The 27,884-nt window shown below is 41.1% G+C and overlaps 1 protein-coding gene across 1 annotated transcript in view; it reads left to right on the top strand.

Moving 5' to 3' along the window:
- NR4A3 (nuclear receptor subfamily 4 group A member 3) overlaps positions 1-27,884 on the top strand; it is a 109,696-nt gene that overhangs the window by 61,557 nt on the left and 20,255 nt on the right. The window contains exons 5-7 of the mRNA XM_040353346.1: positions 15,025-15,154; positions 19,382-19,554; positions 23,152-23,354. Coding sequence (XP_040209280.1) covers positions 15,025-15,154; positions 19,382-19,554; positions 23,152-23,354 — 506 coding nt within the window. The remainder of the gene's footprint in view (positions 1-15,024; positions 15,155-19,381; positions 19,555-23,151; positions 23,355-27,884) is intronic.

Genomic DNA, 27,884 nt, shown 5'->3' with positions numbered 1-27,884 from the left:
GGTGTTTAACGTCATCTGCTTTGAAGGGATACAGTCTGGAGGCCTTGTTGGCCATAGAGGACCTCTTGTCCACTTTACTCCATTCTTCCTCAAAGATGCCCTTCAATTCGGTTAACAACGGAAAACTCGGGCGTTCCTTCCCTAGGCGTTTGAAATACTTCTTTTGCTTAGCTGGAGAAGTAGATTGCTCTTCCCACAAGAGAGCCTCTTTGATTGCTTTGATAAGTGGTGTCACTTGGGAGAAGTCGAACTCTAGACTCTCCTCATCGCTTTCCGGTTCACCCTCCTGGGAATCTGGAGAAGCAGCGCGAGGCTGGGAAGGACCGGGATCCTCAAGGACCTCAATGGCCGAAGAACCAGACCTGACGGTACTGGTTTGACTTTGCGTGTGGGAGACATTCTCTCTCAAAGATTTTTGTACCACACGTTCCACAAGAGACTCGATACGACGATCTTCAGTCTCCTTTTCCCCAACCGCCAGGGCATAGCATTGGTCACATAATGATTTGCCCTCCGGGACATAAGTATCACATCCCCAGCAAGCTCTGCGATCAGAGCGGCTTTCGTGGCGGTGGGAGCGGTGTCTGGAGGAGGAATGGGAACTTCTCCTCTGATGGGAAGATGTAGACGGAGATCTTCGTTTACTCTTTGATTTAGATTTAGAAGAGGAACGATGATGTGGCCTGGCAAGGTCTGCGGACTGGATAGCGGCATAAGGATCAGGACCGGAAGGGCTAAGAAAAAAGTGAGACATATGTATAGGGGAAATAAGTCAGATATAAAACATACAAAGTATGAATTCCACCCCTATGCCCCCTCTCACCCGCACATACCTTGTGCGTGAGGGCTGGCCACCTGTAGACGGTGACTGGTCCGTGGTTTCTTGGACCTGCATAGTAATGTGATATATATATATCCAAACAACTGAAGAGATCCTAAGATGCCAGATAAAAAATAACAATATAAGAGTACTGCCCCTTTAAGAAGAAAGAACATTTTAAAACCATATAGAAAAAAATTTAAAAATGTTATTAAGAAAATAAATACAATTTAAAAATCAATTTTAAAAAAAAAAATTAATCTATGCAGCATTTAAAAATCCAGCAAAGACAGTAAGCATGTAAGCAAGTGGGATAATAGAGAGGATCTATGCCTATAGCATAGGCAGAACCCTCACTGACCTGGTAGAGTGTCACAGGATCAGCTGCTCGCCTGTCAGGAAGAACCCCAGTGTACATAGGCGAGCAGCTGATTTTTGAATCCCCCGCCGATGACGTCAGACGCTGCCCACGTACGCGCCTGCGCAGTGGTGAATGGCTCAACGGCGCCTGCGCGGCCGCCGCGAGTCCCGTCCGACTGCGCATGCGCGAACCAAGCCTCGCTCTGGGATTGGGTACTGCGCATGCGCGAAGGGCTCTGGTGCTCACACCAGGAAGAGAACAAACGGCGCTGGAACGCAGAAGCGCTCCAGCCGCCATACAGGCAGAAAAAACACACATGGGAACACACAACATATAGGTGACTGCCATGGAAATAGATATAAGACCTTGCCAGCCAGGAAGTCCGGATCTTCAGCACACGCAGCTACTACCGCACAGCGGAGGGGAAGTTGCTGCAAAGCTCACCACCCGCCCATGGCTGGGATCCGAGCTGCACCGCTTAAAGTGTGCCATCCTATTTCAAGTAAGTCCTTGTTTTGCACAAATCTGAATTTCCTAAAGTTGGTCCATGGAGGAGGACAAAAAAGGAACACCAGTACTGGGCGGTGATTAAACCTTTATGGGTATGAGGTCCTATCAATGGAGAGGAGGCGGGATTAACCCACACGTAGGCTGTCATGGAGTCAGTCAGGAAATATTATTATTCTTATTATTCTTATTATTATAGCCAAATTTGCCACCCTAACTCCTCCCACAGTTTTTAAACTACATAGACGAGTAATATATCGAAACGTGCGGATTGTTCTCGATCGCGTTGCTATTACTTTGTGGAACGTTTCGCCAAATAGTTTGTGAAATATCGTCATTTTTGCGGCGAAATTTTCCCATAGGAATGAATGGTGAGAGGTAGAATGTGGGAAGAGAAAAAATGAAAAATCATTACATGATTTGTAAACTGCGACCACTCCCATATTTTCAAGCCGACCTACACAAATCTTATATCAAAACGTTCAGCTATCCCTGCTGCCACTACACGTGTTAACGGCTAAGTGATTGACCGAAGCGTTTTCAAAATACGACAATTTGTTTGCAACCTACACCATAAACTGTCCTCCATTGACTTCCATTGAAATTCAAGTCAAAATCCCCAAAAAATGTTAGTTTAATATATAAACTGCGACTGTGCCTTCAATTTTAATATTTCAGAGACATACTATACAGCAAAATGTAGACCTGGGTCTTGTGATTCACACAATATAAAGATATTCGCTGTACGATTTATAGTTTTTAAAATACAACCATTTGAACAGGACAAGAATTAAAAAAAAAATCCTCAATTTCTGTTGTGTTTACAGAGAGCCTGCAAAAAACCAATTGGTTTCCTAGGAGACGCTGAGGAGTTGAATAACACCTCACAAACAGCTGTGAGGTGAGTTGGCTCCTCCCACACAAGGCTGAGGGAACTTGGCTCTGCTTAGAGGCTGCTTGCATATGTTTACATTGGTTTCCTAGGAGACGCTGAGGTAAAAAACTTCATAGACACAGCTGTGAGGGCTTTCTATAGCTCCTCTCACACAGCAGTGAGGTGATATGGCTCTGTTTTTTTTGTCTCTGCATAACTTCTGCATGCTCTGCATATAGCAACCAGTCCATAGCAACCAGTCTATACCAACCAGTATATACCAACCAGTCCCTAGCAATCAGTCCATAGCAACCATCCAAAGCAGCCAGTCCATAGCAACAAGTTTTGATGGGGCTGTTTTGATGGGGCAATGGATCGGAATGGATCGACACACGGTTGGATCACATTTACATCTCCAGGGGCACCGGGCACCGTGTATTGATGGAGGCAAGACCACGCCGCACAATTTCCCCAGAAATTTTATCTTTTCTAGTTCTTATTATTAATCTTATAGCAAATTTACCACCCTAACTCCTCCCACAGTTTTTACACTACATAGACGAGTAATATATCGAAACGTGCGGATTGTTCCTGATCGCGTTGCTATTACTTTGTGGAACGTTTCGCCAAATCGTTCGCGAAATATCGTCAATTTTGCGGCGAAATTTTCCCATAGGAATGAATGGTGAAGCTTACAGTGTGAAATGTCAGAAACTGAAAAATCAAGACATGATTTGTAAACTGCGACCACTCCCTCATTTTCAAGCCCACCTACACAAATCGTATATCAAAACGTTCAGCTATCCCTGCTGCCACTACACGTGTTCACGGCTAAGCGATCGACCAAACCGTTTTCACAATATGAGAATTTGTTTGCAACCTACGCCATACACTGACCTCCATTGACTTCCATTGAAATTAAAGACTGGAAACCTAAAATCTTAAAGGCAATATATAAACTGCGACTGTGCCTTCAATTTTAATATATTTTAATATAAAGATATTCGCTGTACGATTTATAGTTTTTAAAATACAACCATTTGAACAGGACAAATATTAAAAACAAATCCTGATTGTCTGCTGTGTTTACAGAGAGGCTGCAAACCAAACAATTGGTTTCCTAGGAGACGCTGAGGAGTTTAATAACACCTCACAAACAGCTGTGGCTGAGGGGAACTTGGTTCTGTTTTTTTGGGCTCTGCATAGTTCTGCATATAGCATATTCTGCATATAGCAACCATCCATAGCAACCAGTCCATAGAAACCGTCCATAGCAATCAATCCATAGCAACCAGTCCATATCAACCATCCATAGCAACCAGTCCATAGCAACCTGACCATAGCAACCCGACCATAGCAACCCGACCATAGCAACCAGTCCATAGCAACCCGACCATAGCAACCCGACATAGCAACCAGTCCATAGCAACCGTCCATAGCAACCAGTCCATAGCAACCAATCCATAGCATTCATCCATAGCAACCAGTCCATAGCAACCAGTCCATAGCAACCAGTCCATAGCAACCAGTTCATAGCAACCATTTCAAAGCAACCAGTCCATAGAAACCAGACCCTAGAAACCAGTCCATAGCAACCCTCCATAGCAACCAGTTTTTGATGGGGCAAATAGGATGGTGCAGTTTTGATGGGGTAGTTTTTGATGGAGCAGTTTTTGATGGGGCAATAGATTGAACTGGATCGACACACGGTTGGATCACATTTACATCTCCAGGGGCACCGTCTCCAGTCAGGAGCATTGATGGAGGCAAGACCACGTCGCACAATTTCCAAAGAAATTGTATCTTTTCTAGTTCATGCTATTGTATATCTCTTCCTGATCCTGTTTCTTCTTAGAATGTGAGAAGTAAACAGGCAGGTCATTTTGTGTCTTTTAGGGACAGTGTAACACAGAAGGCCTCTACTAAAACCTGTTTGTTAATACATGTTTTTAGAAAGGACCGCCCTAGGCTGTTTGCATCTGACTTTTACTATAGAACAAATCTCCTCATCTTTATAACATGGTGTGGGAGGTGTTCTATAGTTCACAAAAAAGAATTAGGTATAGCTGATAACACCACCTTTTAGATTTAAGTACAGCCCAGGCAGAATTATTAGGATGTTAGGAGCTGACTACATTTGTGTCAGGACCATTTTATTCACAGATATAGCAAAATGTTTTAATGGTGTATGTAACACACCAAAAGGGATTAAAAAAGAGAAGGTAATTGTCAGTGTTACATAAACTTTACCTCCCTATTGAATAAAGGTAATCAACTTTCTTTTAACCTTATTATGTAACTATTTTTCTACAAGCTGTATTCATTCCTTATCTATCAGTGATCGTTTGGCTTTTTAACTCACAAATGCCTAAATATGAATATTTGAAATACAAATAGTACAAATATCTTGTTACTGAAACACTTAGGCTCCATGCACACTGGGCTTAAAAAGAAAACATCTGTTCTCTTTGGAGTAAAAAACTTTCATATAGAGCATTTTTTGTACAAAGTTTAGAAGAGTTTAGGAGAGTTTTAGTTTTTTTATGCCAGTGAGCTCCAATCAGAAACATGAATGAGAAGGTTTTTTTTTTCTGCCTCTTAACGTTGATCTCAAAATATGCCTGTAAATGTCCTACTGCGCATGAACACATAGGATAACATTGAGTAGCTTCTACAGGCAGAACACACAACTCCTGTAGAAGCAACGTTTTTTATGCCAGTGTGCATGGAGCCTAAAACTTTTGTGATAAAAAAAAAAGGTTAGCTACCTGGTAACTAATTTTCTAGGAATCGTCCAGGGCAGAGAGAAGGCTCCTTCAACCTGAAACAGGAAACACATCATCCATCATTATAAAAAAGTGACACGTACCTCTGTGTCTCAGTGGTAGTAAAGTGTCTTCTGTAAAAACCCGCTGACAAGTAGCTTAAACCTGCAGGGGGGAACTTTTTTAGTCTCTTAATGAGACTTTACTACCACAAGTACTGAAAAAACAACAGGTAAACAATGTTTAACGTGATAATCTATAAAATTGCATTACTATTTCAAGCCTCTTATGAGTATTAGTGTCTGGTATCTGCACTGCCATGGAAGATTCCTAGAAAATGATTTACCAGGTACCGAATTTATTCTTCTGAAGTCATCTTCAGCACAGCATCTGAGAGGATTGGCAAGAAACACTTACTTAGGGAGGGTCAACATCCTAAAGGACCTTTCTACTCAAAGATTGGTCTTTGCTGGATAAGAAATCTGTCCTGTTGTGCCTTACAAAGGTTTGTCGCTGCCCTGCAGATCTGTTAGTAGTGACTCCTACTTTTTCTGCATATTATGATGCCCAAACTGTAGTGGAATGTGATATGGCTAGCTTGATCCATCTAGCAATGATACTTTGAGAGGCTCTCTTTGTTGGGTCAAATGGGTCAAGTACTCTATTGTCCACTGTCATCCTATTGGAAGAGCAGGAAGTTCTGCAGGGGTCCTCTGTGGAGTTGGGCCCATGTTAAAGCTGGAATGGCTGTGGTCATTAGGACCAGTACTCTTAATATGGTCCTTACTGTAGTTGTTGACAAGCAAAGGGATGTTTTTTTCTTCAGTTAACTTCTGCTTGTCAACAACAACTACAGTAAGGGCCATAATGTCTGCCTGGAATTTATTACGTAACCTAAGTAGGTCACTGTTTCGGTGGGTGTTAAGTGCGCTGTTTCTGTATCTATCAACCAACCAAGGTTTGTGAGGTATTGGGTGGCTATCTGCAGGTTGTGTTCCAGCGCTTAGTTTGAGTTGGTAAAGAAAAGAAGGCCATTTAGGTAAGGTATTAAACTTCTATTCCCCTTAGACATAATAGTTTCTGAGCTTCTGCTAATAATTTGTTAATATTCTTTGTGCCAATGAAAAGCTGAAGAGTAGAGCAGTGTATTGTAGGTATGTTACGGCCTGTGGACCCTAGTTTGCTAATCTCAGGTACCATTGGTGCCCGCCTCTAATATGCAAATAGGCTTCTTTGAGGTGTCATGTTGCCATAAATGCTCCCAGTAGTAGCATGTTCCAGATTAAATATATTAATCCCATCCAAAACATGTTGTATCTTACAGTTTTGTTTACAGGTTTGAGATTTAGAATAAGTCAGAATTTTTCTGAGCTCTTCCTCCTGGCAAAATTGTGAGAGTAAAACTCCCTCCCCTCCTCTTTGGTGGGGACAAAAGCCCTCCAGAACAGCGCTGTCAGTGCTTGGACGCTCCCAGTTACATTGTTCAGCTGCTTGAATGGCTGAGCGCATGAAAGTCATCATGGCAACACACAGTGAGTGTTGTAAATGTATCCTGAGCTGCGAATGCGTGGCTCAGTGTACATTACTGTCAACAGGCGGGGGAAGCATTTATGACAGAAGAGACCATTAGCGTCTCTTTTATCATAAAAAAACCCTGCTTGTCAGCATTTTTTTTTATTGAGTTTAATACCAAAGCATACCCAACCTAAAAGTTTTCGAAGAAAACAACAGTGTAGGCACATTGTTGTTTGTAAAAGTACCTTTTATATTTCTTCAAATGTATCCCTGTTGAACCTCCTTGGATTCTAGGTTTAAGCTGTACATGAAGCCTTTTCTAAGTCGGTTTTAAGTTTCTGGCCTTCCTGGAGCCAAAGCCTCATTCAGCTGTCAAATAAAAGATCCTCTACTGACTGCTAGTGGCATTTGACAGCTGCATTAGCTTTAGGGGGTGAGTAATTCGTCCCCACTTGGGTAGAAGTCAAGGCTCTCAGTACAGCCTGGGTCTAAAAATAAAGGAGACTATGGCCTAGTACACACGAGAGGATCGATCCGCGGAAACGGTCCAGAGGTCCGTTTCCGTGGATAAATTCTCTGGCGGATTTTGATGTCATGGTTGTACTAACCATGAGATCAAAATCCCCACGGAATTCCCTCCGCGGTGACGTGTCGCGCCATCGCTGCGATGATGACGCGGCGACGTGCGCGACGCTATAATATAAGAACTTCCACGCATGCGTCAAATCATTACGACGCATGCGAGGGATGGATTCGGACGGATTGATCCGGTGAGTCTGTACAGACCATCGGATCAATCCGCTGGACTGGATTCCAGCGGATCGATTTCTTAGCATGTTAAGAAATTTTGATCCGCTGGAAATCCATCGCCGGGAAAAATATCAGCGGAAAAATATCCGCTGGATCGTACACACCAGGGGATCTATCCGCTGAAACCGGTCCGCGGATAAATTCCAGCGGATAGATCCTCTCGTGTGTACGGGGCCTTAGACTTGGACTTGTACCCACTTGGACACTGGGATAATTTTACAGACAAAATCAGGTACTTGCAGGTTCCACAAAGTGCACTTCAGCACTCTTGATACCATAGAAATGTTTTAGGCCAGGACAGGTTTTCTATAAGGAACCACTCCATGCAAACTCGTCAGTCAGAGATTGGTGATGCAGATGTCTGTGAATGTATTGTGTAATGTACAGCACATTAATTTTCACACCCTTCATCTTCTGATGCTTAACCACTTCCCGCCCGGTCAATAGTAAATTGACGTCCGGAAGTGGTTGTGTTATCCTGACTGGACGTCTATTGACGTACAGCAGGATAACATGCCGGCGTGTGCCTGTGGGGGGCGTGCAGCGCGGCAATCGGTGATGCGGGGTGTCAGTCTGACACCCTGCATCTCCGATCTCGGTAAAGAGACCGTGGTGGAGGCTCTTTACCACATGATCAGCCATGTCCAATCACGGCTGATCACAATGTAAACAGGAAGAGCCGTTGATTGGCTCTTCCTCACTCGCGTCTGACAGGCGCGAGTAGAGGAGCGCCAATCGATAGCTCTCCTGACAGGGGGGTTTGCGCTGATTGTTTATCAGCGCAGCCCCCCCTCGGATGCCCACACTGGACCACCAGGGAAGCCGCCAGGACCACCAGGGAAGGGGGCAACATGTGGATGGCTAGGCACATCCCCCATGGCCATCCACATGTAAAAAAAATAAGCACAAAAGATGCCAATCAGTGCCCACAAATGGGCACTGACTGGCAACATGGGCACTGACTGGCAAAAATTAGTAAATAAACAAGTGATGCCCAGCAATGCCATCAGTGCCACCCCTCAATGTCCATCAGTGCCACCGTACCCATCAGTGCCGCCTATGAGTGCCCATCAGTGCCACCCATGAGTGCCCATCAGTGCCACATACCAGCACCGCCTATCATTGCCCATCAGTGCCGCCTATCAGTGACCATCAATGCCCATCAGTGTCACCTCATTGGTGCCCATAAGTGCCACCATATCAGTTCCCGTAATTGAAGAAGAAAACTTACTTACAGTGAGGAAAATAAGTATTTGAACACCCTGCTATTTTGCAAGTTCTCCCACTTGGAAATCATGGAGGGGTCTGAAATTGTTATCGTAGGTGCATGTCCACTGTGAGAGACATAATCAAAAAAAAAAAATCCAGAAATCACAATTTATGATTTTTTTAACTATTTATTTGTATGATACAGCTGCAAATAAGTATTTGAACACCTGAGAAAATCAATGTTAATATTTGGTACATTAGCCTTTGTTTGCAATTACAGAGGTCAAACGTTTCTTGTAGTTTTTCACCAGGTTTGCACACACTGGAGGAGGGATTTTGGCCCACTCCTCCACACAGATCTTCTCTAGATCAGTCAGGTTTCTGGGCTGTCGCTGAGAAACATGGAGTTTGAGCTCCCTCCAAAGATTCTCTATTGGGTTTAGATCTGGAGACTGGCTAGGCCACGCCAGAACCTTTATATGCTTCTTACAGAGCCACTCCTTGGTTATCCTGGCTGTGTGCTTCGGGTCATTGTCATGTTGGAAGACCCAGCCTCGACCCATCTTCAAAGCTCTAACTGAGGGAAGGAGGTTGTTGCCCAAAATCTCGCAATACATGGCCCCGGTCATCCTCTCCTTAATACAGTGCAGTCGCCCTGTCCCATGTGCAGAAAAACACCCCCAAAGCATGATGCTACCACCCCCATGCTTCACAGTAGGGATGGTGTTCTTGGGATGGTACTCGCCATTCTTCTTCCTCCAAACACGGTTAGTGGAATTATGACCAAAAAGTTCTATTTTGGTCTCATCTGACCACATGACTTTCTCCCATGACTCCTCTGGATCATCCAAATGGTCATTGGCAAACTTAAGACGGGCCTTGACATGTGCTGGTTTAAGCAGGGGAACCTTCCGTGCCATGCATGATTTCAAACCATGACGTCTTAGTGTATTACCAACAGTAACCTTGGAAACGGTGGTCCCAGCTCATTTCAGGTCATTGACCAGCTCCTCCCGTGTAGTCCTGGGCTGATTTCTCACCTTTCTTAGGATCATTGAGACCCCACGAGGTGAGATTTTGCATGGAGCCCCAGTCCGAGGGAGATTGACAGTCATGTTTAGCTTCTTCCATTTTCTAATGATTGCTCCAACAGTGGACCTTTTTTCACCAAGCTGCTTGGCAATTTCCCCGTAGCCCTTTCCAGCCTTGTGGATGTGTACAATTTTGTCTCTAGTGTCTTTGGACAGCTCTTTGGTCTTGGCCATGTTAGTAGTTCGATTCTTACTGATTGTATGGGGTGGACAGGTGTCTTTATGCAGCTAATGACCTCAAACAAGTGCATCTAATTTAGGATAATAAATGTAGTGGAGGTGGACATTTTAAAGGCAGACTAACAGGTCTTTCAGGGTCAGAATTCTAGCTGATAGACAGGTGTTCAAATACTTATTTGCAGCTGTATCATACAAATAAATAGTTAAAAAATCATAAATTGTGATTTCTGTATTTTTTTTTTTTGATTATGTCTCTCACAGTGGACATGCACCTACGATGACAATTTCAGACCCCTCCATGATTTCCAAGTGGGAGAACTTGCAAAATAGCAGGGTGTTCAAATACTTATTTTCCTCACTGTATTTACAAAAAAATTACAGAAAAAACAAAACTTAATTTTTTTTCTAAATTTTCAGGCTTTTTTTTAGTTGTTGCGCAAAAAAAAAAATTGCAGAGGTGATCAAATACCACCAAAAGAAAGCTCTATTTGTGGGAACAAAATTATAAAAAAAATTGTTTGGGTACAGTGTAGCATGACCGCGCAATTGTCATTCAAAGTGCGACAGCGCTGAAAGCTGAAAATTGGCTTGGGCAGGAAGGTGCGTAAGTGCCTGGTATTAAGTGGTTAAAGTACCTTTGTACTGTATTTTAAATTGGCCTTTCCACTTGGCTCTCAACTCGGCTCTTCCATTCATCTCTGTAGAGTCTGTAGTCATGCCAGCACACTGCAACAGGGGTAAACACTTTCTGATGTAATGGAGAATGAAGCGGGTCTGTGTCTGGATATACTGCAGATATGTGGAGGGTGCTGTAACCCATACACGTTTTTTTAGTACAAAAAGACAGCTACGCTTTATATTTTTTGTGTGATTACATATGGAATAGAAATAGAAATATATAGATTTAAATACAAAATATTTATACCTGTTCTAAATTATTTATTGCCCTTCTGGTCTACCCTGATCAAATGGGATTCATTCCGGGAAGCGAGGCAAGTGACAATACCGTGTGGGCCATTATTACCATCAAGTGGGCTACCCACCAGCTAACCTCCCAACCCTCTTTAATCCTTTCTACAGATGGCAAAAAGGCTTTTGACAGGGTGGACTGGACCTTTATGGAAGAACTATTGTGGTTCTTGAGGTTAGGTTTCCGTATAGAAGGATGGATAATTTTGTTATACCAGAAGCCAGGATATGAGTAAACAGGACTTTAGACAGGGTTGTCCCCTGTCACCCTTATTTTTTGCTTTAATGTTAGAATGCCTGCTTTGCAAAGTTAGACAAAACTCAGATATAAAGGGAATATCGATAGGTCCTATTGAAAATAAATTATCCTCAGCATATGCTGACGATATTTTTTTTTATATTACAGATCCTGTTATATCTATATTAATGACTGAATTGAATAAGTTTAGAAAGGTATCTAACTTTAAAATGAATTATAAAATATCTGAAATCCTTGCTATTTACCTTCTCACTCAACAACAATTGCAGTTTTCCATTTGTGTGGGAAAGCAGGCTATGCATTACCTAGGTATATTCATCTCTGTAGACCAGAAAATGTTGAACCTAGAAAATCATGAACAATTGAAAACTCTACAAAAAGACCTGCTCATGTGACGACAGAGTTCTCTCACATGGCTCTCCCCTCAAATTTATATATTTGCCATACAGTGCCTATTGCTTTACAAATGCCTTTTTCAGATGTGTAACGTAAGATGTTTATAGAGTTTACTGTATTTGGTATTAAAAAAAACTATAATATCTTTCTCTACTTTACATAGGCCAAAAAGCAGGGGAGGGGTGGGATTGCCATATATCCAGTCATATTATAAAGCTATGACATTAGTCAGGATCCTAAATTGGAATCACTATGAGAGCGATAACATTTGGGTTAAAATAGAAAATTATATGGCCGGACACAATTTTACTCATGCCCCATGGGTGCCGGCAGCATATAGGAGTTTGTTGGAAGGGGTATCTCCATTAACAACAGCTACATTGAAGATCTGGGATAGAGTAAACAGAATGGTTAAATTGCCTCCTGCAGTGTCCCAGCTAGCTCCATTGGGAGGATTTCCATGGTTTGTTCCAGGAGAGGATGTTTCCTTCTTTGGTACCTGAGGCAGTGGCACTGACATAAGCTGTGGTGTAGTAGCCTCAGGTGGTAATTTACTTACCCTTGCTGAACTTATACGACTCTTCAAATCATATTCCATAACACAGCAATCGCAATGAAAATTTTTACTAAATGTGGGCCACATGGATTTATTATTCCTAAAAGATGTAACTCAAAGAGAAGATATATGCATAGATATCTCTCTCTCTCTCTCTCTCTATATATATATATATATATATATATAGATATAGATATAGATATAGATATAGATAGATATATATATATATATATATATATATATATATATATATATATATATATATATATATATATGAGAGAGAGAGATATCTATAGATATATATATATAGCTATAGATAGAGATATATATAGCTATAGATATGAATATCTATAGATAGATAGATAGAGATATCTATAGCTATAGCTATAGATATGAATATCGATAGATAGATAGATAGATAGATAGATAGATAGATAGATAGATAGATAGAGGGTTGATTTGATCTAAATCAACTCAAATTAAATCATGATTTTAAAGCAAAATCATCAGTAAAAAGGCTTGATTTAAATCATAATTTTTACAGAGAAATTGTCATCTCTGTCCTACAGCAACTCCTCCTCTGACCCGCTGTTGACTCACTGACAGTCCCATTCACTGCTGGTGATGCGGCAGTGACACAACAAGGTGGTGGCAGCAGGAGAGTGGATGCTTGCTAACAGGGGCTGCCATGATGGATCTGAAATAACAGGTGCTCTTTAAATGTAAAGACTCGTTCATGCTGGTAGTTAGAATCTTTATTATTTGCAAACAATGAATGGCAGCGGATATTCTCCATAAGTCTCATGCGACTTATGGAGAATATCCGCTGCCATTCGATTTATCAGAATCTTTACTGCCTGGTGGGCTACAACCCCATCTCAGGTCTAAGCCCTGGCACGGTTTGCTGAATATTTGGAGACTACAATAGGGCTGGGAGCCACGGTGGCCCCCCCCCCTCTCTCCCCCCTCTCTCTGGCAGTCTAATACTCCATTTGAGATCTGTTTGCCCTCAAGGGTTCATCTGTATACTATCTAGTGTCCAGCAGCCCGGACCTAGTGTTTTAAACCTAATTTCTTCTATGTTGTATAGTAATGTCTTTGAATCCACTGATATCATATCAAACTATATCTAAGAGACTCTGGGAAGAAGCGCTGTTAGACGCGCGAAACTGATCGAGTCATCCCATTGCAAGTTCCATTTTATGTCCGAACCTCCTCTACTCACACAGGATATTCTAATTATCTAATCTACTCTCTATAGCTTGTTTTTCATCTAATTTTGAAACGCTATACTATTATGTATTGATTATTATTTGACTATTTCCTGTTATGGTTTTGAAATACAAAGACACTGAATAAAAAAAAAAAAACAACTTCCAGAAACTACCCTCCTTGCTAGAAGATACTAAATGCGATAAAATCCTAGGAACAAAGAACATGGAGGAAAAACGGTGGTGATTTAGGAGCATATTAAATAAGGGTATTAGCCAGTGCATCCCAAAGGGTAATACATTTAAAAGAGCTAATAAAAGCCCTGGGTGGCTTAATGCAAACATAAAAATTCATATAAAAGCAAAACAGAAGGCCTTCAAAAAATGCAAGGCTGAGGGAACATCATCAGCATTCCAACTGTACAAAGAATGCAATAAGGAATGTAAGGGTGTAATCAGAGCGGCCAAACAAATCTACTAACCTTCTATGAGGAGGTGAGCTACCATCTTGATAAATGAAGTCTCCTAGGCGTAATGTATCTGGATTATGCAAAGACATTTGATACAGTTCCCCACTAACTTTTACTATACAAGCTAAGGTCTGTCGGCATGGACAAAAAGGCGAGTACCTGGATTGTTAACTGGCTACAAGGGTGAGTTCAGAGGGTAGTGATAAGTGGGGAGTACTCGGAATGGTCCAATTTGAAAAGTGGGGTCCCTCAGGGTTCTGTCCTGGGACCAAGCCTATTTAATTTATTCATAAATGACCTGGAGGATGGGATAAACAGTTCAATCTCAGGATTTGTGGATGATACACAGGAGCAATAGCTTCTCTGCAGGATGTGGAAACCTTGCAAGAAGATCTGAACAAATTAATGGGGTGACACCTACATGGCAAATTAGATTTTTTTTTTAAACCATTGATTTTTATCCACTATATATATATATATATATATATATATATATATATATATATATATATATATATATATATATATATATATATAATTTCTTCCTCTCCCCTGTTTCGTTTTTTTTATTTCTATTCAGGTTTTGATAATGTGTGTATTTGCAAACGTATGCTGTATAATGATCTTGGAAATTTAATAAAAAGATATATATAAAAATATATTTATTGTACTTCCTATAGAGCCTCAATTTTGACATTGAAAAATCTAATTTACACAAATTAAAAAAGAAAATGTTTGTAAATGGGAATACTTAAATGTAAAATTACTTGGGTAGCAATTTCATACACAGTACAATTGTATTGTACCATTTAAATGTGTCTAAATCGTTTTAAAGTCGTCTCGATTATTACAATAGGCACAATTAGCTCTGATACATAGAAATTTGCTGCAGGCTATTGCATTAGGACGATCTATTTCACCTAATAATGCAAATTGCATTTTGTTTATGCAGTGATACATTACATGCCTTGTTCTGTCAGCTTATTTTGTTTTTCCACCAACTAAAAGTATTCTCTTCTATATATTTTTAGAGAACAGTGCAGAAAAATGCAAAATATGTATGTCTGGCAAACAAAACTTGTCCAGTGGACAAAAGAAGAAGAAACCGCTGCCAGTACTGCAGATTTCAAAAATGCCTCAGTGTTGGCATGGTTAAAGAAGGTAAAATATATATTTTTTTTTTTTTTTTTATAAGCTTATTAGCTAAAAAACTTGAAATGCTATTTATTTTAGGTACAGCCCTAGTCTTCTACTATAAAACCTAAATTGCAGTGAGCACATCAATTATAATTTTTGGTAGTTCCTTCTAATGATTTGTTAGGAAGGTATTCTTTTCTGCATTCAATAAAAGCCATTAAAGTGGTTGTAAACGATCACCTTGTAAAACAACAATAGAAATGAAATGCAAAACATTTGTGTATAGAAATAAAAAAAAAATCATAAATACCTCTTTTCCCTATTTTATAATTGATCGCATTCCTTCTATTCTCAGCTGCATAAGAGCTGAGGGAGGAGAAGCAGTAGCAGTGCAATGAGCTTCCCGGTGAGTGGCTGTGCAGCGGGGGCATGTCAGGACATGTCTGATCATTGGAGGAGAGCATACTGATTTCCCAGCATAGCTAAAGAACTGGTCACGATGTGATTTCCTGCTTAGTGTGGTCAGTTTTTGTTAGGAAACAGGATTTTTTCTCAGACAATTACTTAGTACAGCAGGCACATATCAGGAATATTAAAGTGTTTAAGATTTAGGACAGTTTTTGAGATATTCACTGTATCCGCATGTGCCAACATCATTGGCACATGCGCACTGAAGAAACGGCCCGCTCGTGCCGTTACTTCAGTAGCCGTGCCATGACCGGCGGCTCCCACATGCATTTGTGGGAGTGATGTTGTTGCGGCTCCGGCCAATCATAGCAGCGGAGCCCGTAAATACATGAAAATGATTTCGGGAGACAAGTTGCTGATCACAGCGGGGTAAGGAGACCCCTGCAACAGCTTCAAACTAAGGTAAGTATTTCATAATGAGCTAGTATACGATGCATACTAGCTCATTTTGCCTTTTTCTTGCAGGTTTTTTTTCTGCGTTTACTTTAAGTGTTGGGATAACAAACGCTTTAAATCCTTTTTACATAGATCCAGCCTAAGCTTCTACATTTGTCTTGATATTAGCTTCCAGGAGGGACAGCACTAGAGTCCAGCGTGGGCTCTATTAGGGCTGGTTCACATATATGCAATGTATTTTTATGCTTTGTTTTCAGCCACGCTACTATTGAACTCTATTAGAATGTGCATTTGATGCAAACACATAAAAGTCCTGCATGCTGCATCTTTGATGCGCTTTTAATCAAAACAGGCGTTCTAATAAAGCTCAATGGTAGCATGGCTAAAAACACGTGCAAAACTGAATAAAATCACAACGCACACCTGTGAACCGGCTCTTACCCTACTATTACTCTACTATTAGTGAACAATAAACAGAGTGCTGCTGCTCCTTCACTGTCCAGACACAGGCTGGTGTGTGTCCTAGACCAGACTTTATTACTAAACTGCAGTGTACTCTGCAAGGGGGTCAGGTACCTGGCTGTACTGCTTTCCAGGAATACTAGATCACAAGACTGAGGAAATACAAACCCTGTTGGAGTTACAGGGATAAACACTTGGTAAAAATAAAATAGCTTAAAAAATCTGTGTTTATTCTAGTTGCTAGTATAAGACTAATTCCTTTTCTCTAAAACATGAATTTCAGCACAATAACTAAAATGAATTATACTGCATTACTTGTTCAATATTACTTATTTAGGCTCTTGAAATATGTATTGATCCCAGATAACAAAAAAGCTGGTAGACACCTAGCGCACTGTTGTAACACAAGTTTTCAGTGTGTTACACTGCAACAGGATGGGTAGGTGCATGCACACCATAGTGGTATTTTGATGTACCCCAGTGAAAAGAACAGTATAGGAGCAAGTTTTTCTATGTTGGGGCCTATTCCAGATATCGCAGCATCATCTAGTTACCACAGGTTACTATGATGTGAATGGGCCCCAATAAAATATATGAAAAACAAAAATGCTTAAAGCGGAGCTCCACCTAAAAATGGAACTTCCGCTTAATCCACTCCTTGCCCCCTTACATGCCACATTTGGCATGTAATTTTTTGGGGGGAGGAGTGGGGGCTTCAGGAGGAGTGGGACTTCCTGTCCCACTTCCTCCTTCTGCCGAGGGGCTGGTAAGGCGAATAGCTTAATCGCCTTATTGCAGCCCCTCCCTGTAGGCGAGCGCCTGTCCAATCGGACAGCGCCGCGCCGCTCGCGCATGCGCAGTGCTGCTCGCGCATGCGCAGTGGGTGCCCGGCCGTGAAGCCGAAAGCTGTCACTGCCGGGTGCCCACAATAGGAATGAAGACGCCGGCCGACGAGGGGGGGCGAGGATCGGAGCCCCGGCCGGTGCGTCGCTGGAACCGTGGAGCAGGTAAGTGTCTTTTTATTAAAAGCCAGCAGCTACACTTTTTGTAGCTGCTGACTTTTAATAAACTTAAAAACAGGCTGGAACACCCCTTTAATGATCATGGATTTAAAGAAGTGTATGTATAGCCCCTATCAGATTGTAGCTTCTTTTATGTTTTTACCGGCTGTGCCCTGCTGGGGAGATTTCCCTTTACTTCCTGTCATTGAGATATAACAGGAAAACAGAGGAAAGTGAGGGTAATTCTCATCTAAAGCCTCGTACACACGGCCGAGGAACTCGACGTGCCAAACACATCGAGTTCCTCGGCCAGTTCAGCACTGAAGCCGCCGAGGAGCTCGGCGGGGAGAGAGCTCCCATAGAACAACGAGGAAATAGAGAACATGTTCTCTATTTCCTCGCCGAGCTCCTCGTCGGCTTCCTCGGCCGAAAGTGTACACACGACCAGTTTCCTCGGCAGAATTCAGCCAGAAACTCGGTCGGAAGATGAATTCTGCCGAGGAAACTGGTCGTGTGTACGGGGCCTTAGACATTTGTTACCAGAACAATTGCCCCTATTGGGAGTTTTCCCCTTAACTTTTACTTGTGTAACATTTCGAACATTTGTAATTTCCAATTAGTTCCTGTTTTGTTGACACTGGGGTCTAAACCTTCCCCACTCTTTCCAAAACTGAACAAAAGGCTTTACTTCTACATATAAAAAATTGGTTTGATGCATGAGTGAGGCATAGCTCAGTGCCCAAACTTTATGAACTGACTCATGCAGAGAAAATGCCCATGGGACTTTAGAAGATATACACCATAAAGAAAACTCCTCAGTATAAAACATTTTACAATTTTTATTCATAACATATAAATATTGAAAAACATACTTGCTGATATACAAATCCATGAAATGGAGGAATGATACATTAATCAACCATTCAAGTAAAAATATGCTGTTTAGCCATAGTGTAGACAGAGCAGAGATTATACATTCAAACACGTTTTGCGAAGCAACGTTCACTTCTGAAGCCTCGTACACACGACCGAGGAACTCGACGAGCGAAACACATCGTTTTCCTCGTCGCGTTCCTTGTTAGGCTGTCGAGGAACTCGACAAGCCAATTTTCTCCATTCCCCTCAAGGAAATAGAGAACATGCTCTCTTTTTGGCTCGTCGAGTTTCTCGACAGTTTCCTCGACGAAAATGTACACACGACCGGTTTCCTCGGCAAAAAAATATCTCCCAGCAAGTTTCTTGCTGGTTTTTGCTGAGAAACTCGGTCGTGTGTACGAGGCATTAGATATTTTATCTCATCAGAAATCATTTTATGGATTTGGACATCAACATGTATGTTTTTTAATACTTATATGTTATAAGTAAAAATCTGAACTTTTTTTATACTGAGGTGTTTTCCTTATGGGGTATCTCTTCTAAAGTTCCATGAGCACTTTCTCTGTATGAGTTAGGCCTCGTACACACGACCGTTTTCCTCGACAGAATCCATCAATAAACTTGGTGGGAGAGCTTTTTTGCCGAGGAAACCGGTCGTGTGTATGTTTTTCATAAGTTCATAAAATTTGCTTTTACATACACTTTAGGAGAAGTTAATGGAACACTGCACTCTCTTCTTACTGCAGAAGAACTTTTGCAATCACATACATGACACACTGAGGTTGATTTACTAAAGGGTTTTAAGACTCTTCACCTAATAAACTGTAGCTGTGTTCACGTTGAACACAAAATCACGTTTAACATAAAATAAATAAATAGAAATTAGCATGATTGGATAATTGAAGTGAATCTTCAATTGATATATTGAGTGGACATTAGTAAATCAGCCTCCTTTTATTCAAAACTGTGCTATCAGAATGTACTTGCCTTAGTTATATCCGTTATAGAAAATATATTTGAACATGGTATATCTTATTCATTTAATTAGTTGTAAGAACAGACAGTCTGAAAGGAAGAAGAGGAAGACTTCCATCTAAACCAAAAAGCCCTTCTCATCAAGAATCATCTCAAAGGAGTTTGCCATCTCCTTCAAACAGTATGTTGGAGGCTTTGATTCAGGCAGTAGAAGACTCTTCACCCAGGGATCTTGACTACTCTACAGTATGTTTAATTGTTTTGTGTTTCTTTATATCCCTAATATTTGCTTTGCAGAGCATTTAGATCATTTGCATCAGTTCCTACCACCAAAGGACCTTATAGTGTAATGTCCCTAAAGGAGCTGAGTGGACTCACCCAGTAAGTTTGAGATTTGCCCTTTATACAGCCAACATGAATAAAAGCAATCCACCTCTTTAATTCAGGTGCCACATTAACTACAGGCATTGAACTTGTGTAGCAGGAGCTGGGTTGGAGTACAGAGATGTTACATTCATCAATAGCCATTTGAAACAGCACGATTCATGCGCATTGCATTTTCAGTGCGATTACGAAAAGAGTCCTGTGCGAGTTTTGAATCTTCAGTGTATAGTTAATATAAGTGTTCAAATAGGATTGCGGCTGAGCCCAGGTTCACACTGGGCTGCAGGAATGAAGCTGTGCTGAGTTCAGCTGAACTTGCACGATTTCACTCCCACATGGCAGTCCCGATTTCGGCCGCGATTTCAGAGACATCTGTGCAGGTTTCTGCACAGATGTCAATGTAAATCGCAGCCTGAAATCACAAAAAGTAGTACAGAAACTACTTTTTAAAATCGGTGCAGATTAGAACGGTGCAATTGCCGGCATATACCGCTGATTTGACATGCGGTTTGACATATCAAATCGCATGTCAAAACATACCAGTGTGAACCAGGGCTGAAGGTGTTTTTGCATTGTAGTGAATGGAAGGTGCTTTTGCATTGATGTCAATAGGAGGGGTTTTTGAAATGGAGGAATGCAGTTGTGGAGAGAGAGGGAGATGGCAAAATCGCCTTTGTACAGAGATTACACAGAAACCAGAATGGTAATCGCAAAGAAATGCATGCCTAAATCACATTGAGATTTCAGCACGCAAATTTGTGAACACAGCCTTAAAGCCATTGTAAACCTTCCTATTTGCATTTTGTGTTTTTCACCTCCTCAAGATGTTCATTGATCATGTAGTTTTATGATGTCATTTATTACATTCCTGTGCTAGCCATTTCAGTTTGAAACATGAGGCATGGTACTGCACAATCTCTGTCCGTAGCCTAATAATTTAGACTTTCTGTGAAGAAACTATATATCCCACAATCCTTGAGTCTCTTGTTCTAGTGCTGGTGCAGGTAAAAGCAAATCATGGAGCTTAACATGCTGGAAGAGATGTGTTTGTTTCATAAAATAAGCTTGCATTTGTGATGCAACACATAGAAAAGATTAGACATGCATTCAGTCCAGCTGATAAACAGGGACAGTGTATGTGGATTACTGCATGAAAATAGGGGAATTGATCAGCCATGACCAGGGGTTTTTTTTCTCAGAGAATAGGCGCAGGAACTCAACCAGGACCCCCCACAACCCCCCTTTGCCTACACACCCTCCAAACTACATCAAGTAGTCTATGTAGCCGAATTTCACTAACAGTGGGAGGGTCGTAAAGGGTCATTAAATACCAGGAGTGCATTAAGTACAGAGTTCAGCACTCTTCCACAGCTGCTTACCTCTGCATCCCCCATCCACTTCCATCCCTTTTCAGCTCTGACCTCAACATGCAGCACCCCCATCCACCGCTCTATCTTCTCCCCCCTCCTTAAAAGCTCTGCCATCTTGCACATGTCTTACTTTTGTTTCTGTATTAAGCTGAAGCACCCAGCAGGCTCTAGTACCTCCCCACTGAAGGTGGGCCCACCAATGTCACTCACATGGAGATCATCCAGCAGGGGTGTCAGCATACGGGCACCAGGGAAAAATGGAGATCACAGAGGGTCAGCCTACCAAACGATGCATCCCTGCCCTTGAACACACTGCACCCCTGGCACCTGCATCTCTCGTGTCCCCTTACTGCACTCTGTGGGATCTGCTCAGGAGATCAGATCTGTGGGAGCTGTTGGAAGATAAGCTGTCACTTGTAAACACAGAAGCCAGACTCCTGTGTTTACAAGTGTTAGAGGTGAGTGGGGAACAGAGAGCTTGAGCCAAAGATGCTGGGGTTGAAGTCCCAATGGATGAAACGCGTCAGTTTTCAGTGAGCCAGCTCACCACACATTGCGCACTTTTTGCTCATTCATGTGATCATGTGTTTTTGCACATGCAATTTTGCTGCGATTTGCATTTTGCATTCGTTATGCTTTTCTTTGGACAATTGTTGTTGGGCAGATTATAAATGCAAATTGCTGCAAACACACACTACAGGACATGCTTTTCTGCAGCTTCTCTATTGAAGTATATTGAACCAAAAAAAGCACCATTTTGCATTTGAAAAAAGTCCTTGACCCTTTCCAGCAACTTAAAAAAACATAGATGTGAACGTGTCCCATAGGAAACCATGTTAAATGAACTGTGGTGCGTTTCTGCAGAGCACCAAAAAACGCATAGGTGTGAACCAGGCCTAAGACATTTAGTAGCAGCAGCATGCTTTTTTGTATCACCTGTCATAATGGGGTTAAAAAAACTAAGGGTTGCAAGGGTTTCAGGGGGCAGAGGATTACATTTTTTTATTTTATTTTTTGATTCACAAAACATTAGCTTTCATTTTTTTGAAAAAGTAAATGTCACAATCGCTAACAGTATATATCTATTCTGACTCCAACTGAGACCTCAATTCATGGCCTGTATAAGCAGATACAATTACTGTGGACAGTGTTTATCAGATAGCTGAGCTCACAAACACCTTTTTTCATATCAGCGTCGATCTTAATTGAAGAAGCAGGAAGAGCAGACAACAAGATGTGGTAGATGAATGAAAAAATTGTATTTGCAGGTCAAAACATAGTAATGTGAGATGGTTAATAAAAGCACCACACCTTAGAATCTAAAGTTCAAAAAGTTTTATTAATAAAAAATAATAACTTTTTGAACTATATATTCCAAGTGTTATGATTTGTATTCATCATCTATTTTCAGGTTTTTAATGCTGTCTTTGTTTCTGGGGAGATTCAGCTCAAGTGATGAGAAATGTAAAATTGTCACAAAAACTGGAGGGGAGGTAAAATGTTTCAATGGGGACATCTGTTACTATGACAGATGTCTAAAAGAGTATTTCCCTGCTTCAGAGAGATTTCCAATAACTTCCCGTTTTGTCTCTGGTACAGGAAGTAAAAATAAATCTCCCCAATGGGACACAGGACGGGGTTGTTTTCCATGCTTTACTTTATTCAAAACTGTAAAAGAAAAAAAATACTTTACTTTACTTTGTGGTACTTCCTAGAGTCATTACAGCAAAATATCTATCCAGACAATTATAAATGTGTGTAAATGTGCTGCATTTTTGTAAATGTGCTTTCTGTATTAAGGTCCAATTTACAGTATATCTTTGCATCAAGGTAATGTACAGCAATGCATGATAACTACATTGCATTACTGTTCATTTTTAATGACAGCCCAACTCACTAAGGCAATGCCACAATGCATGACCCTGCACCACATTGTGTTGCAAATTTTGTGATAGTCTAGATTTCAGGAAATTTTCCTGCTTACATGATAAACATTAATAGAAAATATTACTAAAAAAATAAATAAAAGTTATTCATTATTATTTCCACAAATATATATATACATTTTTTTCTTTGTTTAAATCCACAGTACTCTGCTGATACTGACCAGGCAGCTGCCAGCACAGATATAGAATGTATTCAACAGTTCTACAATCTTCTTACTGTCTCCATTGAAATCTCAAAAAAATGGGCAGAAAAAATTCCTGGATTTAGTGATCTTTCACTGGATGATCAGACATTACTGATAGAAATGGCATTTCTGGAACTTTTTCTATTAAGGCTTTCAATCAGGTAATCCTGCTTTGTTTACATTTTTCAAATTTCTACAGAATTTGTTCTAACAGAAATAGACCCTAATTTACTGAAAGGCCACACGACAGACTGAATCCTGTTTCATTAGTTTATCCCTCTTTTTTTTTTTAAATCTGTAAGTGTAAAAACTGATTTTCATTTCAATTTCAATACATTTTTATTAACGTAATTTAAAGGTGACAACATTTATGCATATATATACCAGCATTCAAATGTATTTCATTATTGGTATGTAGTATAGTGGTACATAAAAGTTGGGAAGGACTGCAAGTGTGCTAAATGAATGAGAAAATTGTGAATTGTGAATATTTACACTATATTACCAAAAATGTATTGGGACGCCTGCCTTTACACACACATGAACTTTGCTGAGAAGACTGTCCACAAGGTTTAGAAGTGTGTCTATGGGAATGCTTGAGCATTCTTCCAGAAGCATATTTGTGAGGTCAGGCACTGATTTGGACAAGAAGGTCTGTCTCGCAGTGTCTCCGCTCTAATTCATGTCAAAGGTGTTCTTTTGGGTTGAGGTCATGACTCTGTGCAGGCCAGTCAAATTCCATGTCTTTATGGACTTTGCTTTGTGCACTGGATCAAATAAAAAAAAATTATACAAGCTACTGAAATATGGCAAGCAGTTCAGATGTGAAGTTTATAATTGCAAAGCTGAACCATGCCAATTACCAGCTGTGGAAGTTTAAACTGGAAGTGTTTCTCACCAAGGATGACTTGTGGCAAGTGCTGAATACAGACAGACTCACAGACAGAGAGACAGACGACTGGGACAGACGGGCAAAATAAATTATAAGCTTACTAGTGGAAGATGACCAGTTATCCACATAAGAAGAGACAAAACAGCCAAAGGTATGTGGACATCATTACATAAACTGCATAAGCTTCAAGTCTAAACAGTAAGCTCTTTCTGCTAAAGGAAGCTATATGGAATGAGACTAGAAGAAGGCCAGCATATGTGTAACCACATGAATGCTCTGCTAGAAATCATAGAGCAACTGCGCTCCATCGGAGAGGACATCAAAGATAATCATATTGTTGCCATGCTCCTCTTCAGCCTTCCAAAGACATATACTGCTCTTGTCAACACTTTAGAAACCAGACCCGAGCAGGAGCTCACACTAGCGCATGTAAAAAGCAAATTAATTGATGAATATGACAGAAGGAAAGAAAATATGCAGCATGATGACAAAGCTCTTAAGATGTACAAAGGCACATAATACAACAAAGAAAGCAGAGCCTTGTTTTCACTGTAAGAAGACCAGTCATTTAAAAAAGAACTATTCTATCTTGAAAGCCGAGCAGCGCAAGTTAGAGCTATCCACAAAAGAGTCAAAGCAGCTAAAAAGGAAACTGAAAACACATCAGGGAGTGGCACCTTTAACCGCTTCCTGCCCACCGTACGTCATCTGATGTTGTCGGGTTTGAGTGATGGTATCTGAATGATGCCTGCAGCTATAGACATCATTCGGATACCTTCTTTCAGTGCCGGCAATTCCCATACAGGGTAATGAATGCACAATTCACAATAATAAGTGATTCCTTGCAAAAAGAAAACGGGATGATCACCTATACAAGCTCATCACCACAGACCAGCAAGCCAATATAGTCTATAATGACATACACAACAAATGTATTCACTTATGGCACAGGCGGCTGGGGCACAGATATCCAGAAGCTATACAGGACATTATAAAGAGAGGTTTATCAGAAGATTTGGCAATCACGCCTTGCAAAGTGCAAATGCTGTATTGAAGCAAAAGTCACACGTGCCACGTGCCATGTGCCACAGGCATCTCAAATAAAAACTCCCCACTCCCTGCAGCCCATACACAGTGACGTATGCGGCCCAATGAAAACTCCCATGTCAGGCGGTAACAGATATCTACTGACTTTCATTGATGATTATTCCAGATACATAACTACTTATCTAATAAAAAACAAGATTGAAACATCAGAGAAACTCCAAGAGTTCATTGCCATGTCTAGAAACAAATTCCAATGGAAACTACGAATAATAGGCACCGTAAATGGAGGAGAATACATAAGGAAAGAAGTGGCCGAATATCTGAAGAGACCGAAGAGACAAGGAATAGTACATAAGACAACCACAGCATACACTCCTGAACAAAACGATGCAGCAGAAAGGAAAAATCATACTCTTATAGAAATGGGCAGGTGCATGTTGTCGGATGTCAACCTACCTCACAAGTACTAGGTAGAATCAGTCATGACTGCAACCCACTTACAGAACAGACTACCCTCAAGACTACCCTCAAGAGCCATTAAAAGTAATCCATTCGAAATGTGGCATTGATCAAAGGATAGCATCCAAAGGATGTGGAATGAGAAAGTGAACAAAGTACTTACCAGAGAGGGATTCTCAAGAAGTAAAGCACCTGTCTCTACTTCAAAAATCAAGAAGATAGATGGATATACATCCTTACCTGTTTTGAACAAAAAGGGGATTACAATCAGATTCACAAGCTGAAAGAAAATTTTGAAATCAAAGGACTTGGAACCATAAACTACTATCTGGGAATCCAAATAGAGAGAGAAGTTAGAAGTTATCTTCTCAGAAAATCTCCGAAATCAAGTTGGAAGAATTCCATATGCGAGATACAAAGAAAATGAAAACTCCTATAAAACCAGGCTAGTCGCAGCAGTGGGCATACTATGCAGGAAAGTCGCAGCTCCCTGTCAGCGTGACTGAAATGCAGTAAAAAGAGTGATGCAGTACCTCAAAGGAACAATTCAGATGAAGTTTCCAGCAACATCAAATCTAAAACTTGTTGCATAGGTGGATGCTGATTGAGCCGCAGACTGCACAGACCGAAAATCCACAAGTGGATTCATCTTCCAGTATGGGGAAGTAATGGGGAAGTATGGGGAAGTAATCATAAGCAAACAACTGTCGCTCTATCTTCACTTGAAGCAGCAGCACACGTTTGTCAAGAAGCGATATGGATTTGTCAACTTTTTGTGGACATTGGGATAGACATGTCAAAACCAATTCCCATATTTGAAGACAACCAGGGTTGTATAAAATTTATGCAATCAGAAAGGATCAATCCTAGAACCAAACACATCAATGTCAAGCATCACCTACGGAGGGACAATCAAAAGCAAGGTGGTATTGACATTTAATACTGCCCATCAGAGGAGATGACTGCTGATGCACTTCACCAAGCCTTTATTGAAGGAACTATTTAGCTATTTCCAGAAGAAGCTGAATATAATTTGACAAAGCACATGCTGTTGAGAAGGAGTGTTGGAAGAACAACAACATGTAATGTAAAGCAGTTTTCTAATGTAACTATAAACTCTATAAAGTGCACTGCAGTGTTATAATGTGTGTTCTATGGTAAGGTAACCAGAGGAAGTGCTTGTCTTTCCTCAATATATGTACTTGTATTGTCCTGTTTCCTGTAAGACATGCATTGATAATCCTCCGTGAAAATAAAGTATTCTCTGAATACAAGCTTTCAAGGACACGATTCAATAACCTGCAAATAGGGGGGAGGAAATTTGTACTGAAAGATGATTCCGGCTGGCTGCCAGTGAATGTGCTGGACTTTGTATTACAATACATAGACTGGTGCATCCACTGCCTGTCAACCTAGGTATTTTCATGGACAGTTGCTGCAGGCCAGAAAAAATCTTGTAGAGGGCTGGATGTAACCTTCAGCTGCAGGTTAAGGCATTGCAAGAAAGGGCAATCGACACAAAGAACAGACTCCGGAGAAATAACATCAGGGCCCTTGGTCTCAAGGAGCACGCGGAGGGTAACAAGCTGGCCGAGTTCACAGAACAGCTCCTATCCACCATCCTCAACCATGGTAACTTACCTCACATGTTTGTGGTCGAACAGGCCCATACATCACCACTGCTGCCAGGTGCACCTTCGCATCCCTTACTCCTACACTTGCTTAGCTCGTCTGAAGTCTGACATGCGTTATGAAGACACAAAGCTGCTCTTCTTTTCACCGGAGATCCAGCAAAGTCGCAAGTCCTTTACCGAGGTTCAGAAGCGGCTATGGGATAAGGATATGCGCTTCAGCCTCTTATAACCTAGCAGATTGCCCATTGTGGATGGAGACTGCATTGCCTTAGTGTGTTGGAGTCCATACGTGCGTTGTAGTAAAATATGTGTTAATGCGCACATAACTGCAACGCAAAAGTGTAATTCGCCCCTTATTCTCTATAACAGGGGTCTCCAAACTTTTCAAACAAAGGGCCAGTCTACTGTCCTTCAGACTTTAGAAGGGCCGGATTGTGGCCAGTAGGGGTAGAAAATGTGCCAAGCTCAGCATCAGTAAGAATAAATATGGCCTCAGGTTTGGTGGTCAGTAGGAGGAGTAGTGCCCCATTATTGGTATTAGTAGGAGGAATAGTATCCCATCATTGGTATCAGTGAAAAACATAGTGCCCCAATTGTTGGTGTCAGTGGGAGGAATAGTGCCCCAAGGGCCGGATAAAGGCTAGCAAGGGGCCACATCT

The sequence above is a fragment of the Rana temporaria genome, chromosome 5 (genome assembly GCF_905171775.1).
Source record: "Rana temporaria chromosome 5, aRanTem1.1, whole genome shotgun sequence".
Classification (NCBI taxonomy): domain Eukaryota; kingdom Metazoa; phylum Chordata; class Amphibia; order Anura; family Ranidae; genus Rana; species Rana temporaria.
The sequence above is the reverse complement of the archived record's forward strand: the minus strand, read 5'-3'. Positions and strand labels throughout refer to the sequence as shown.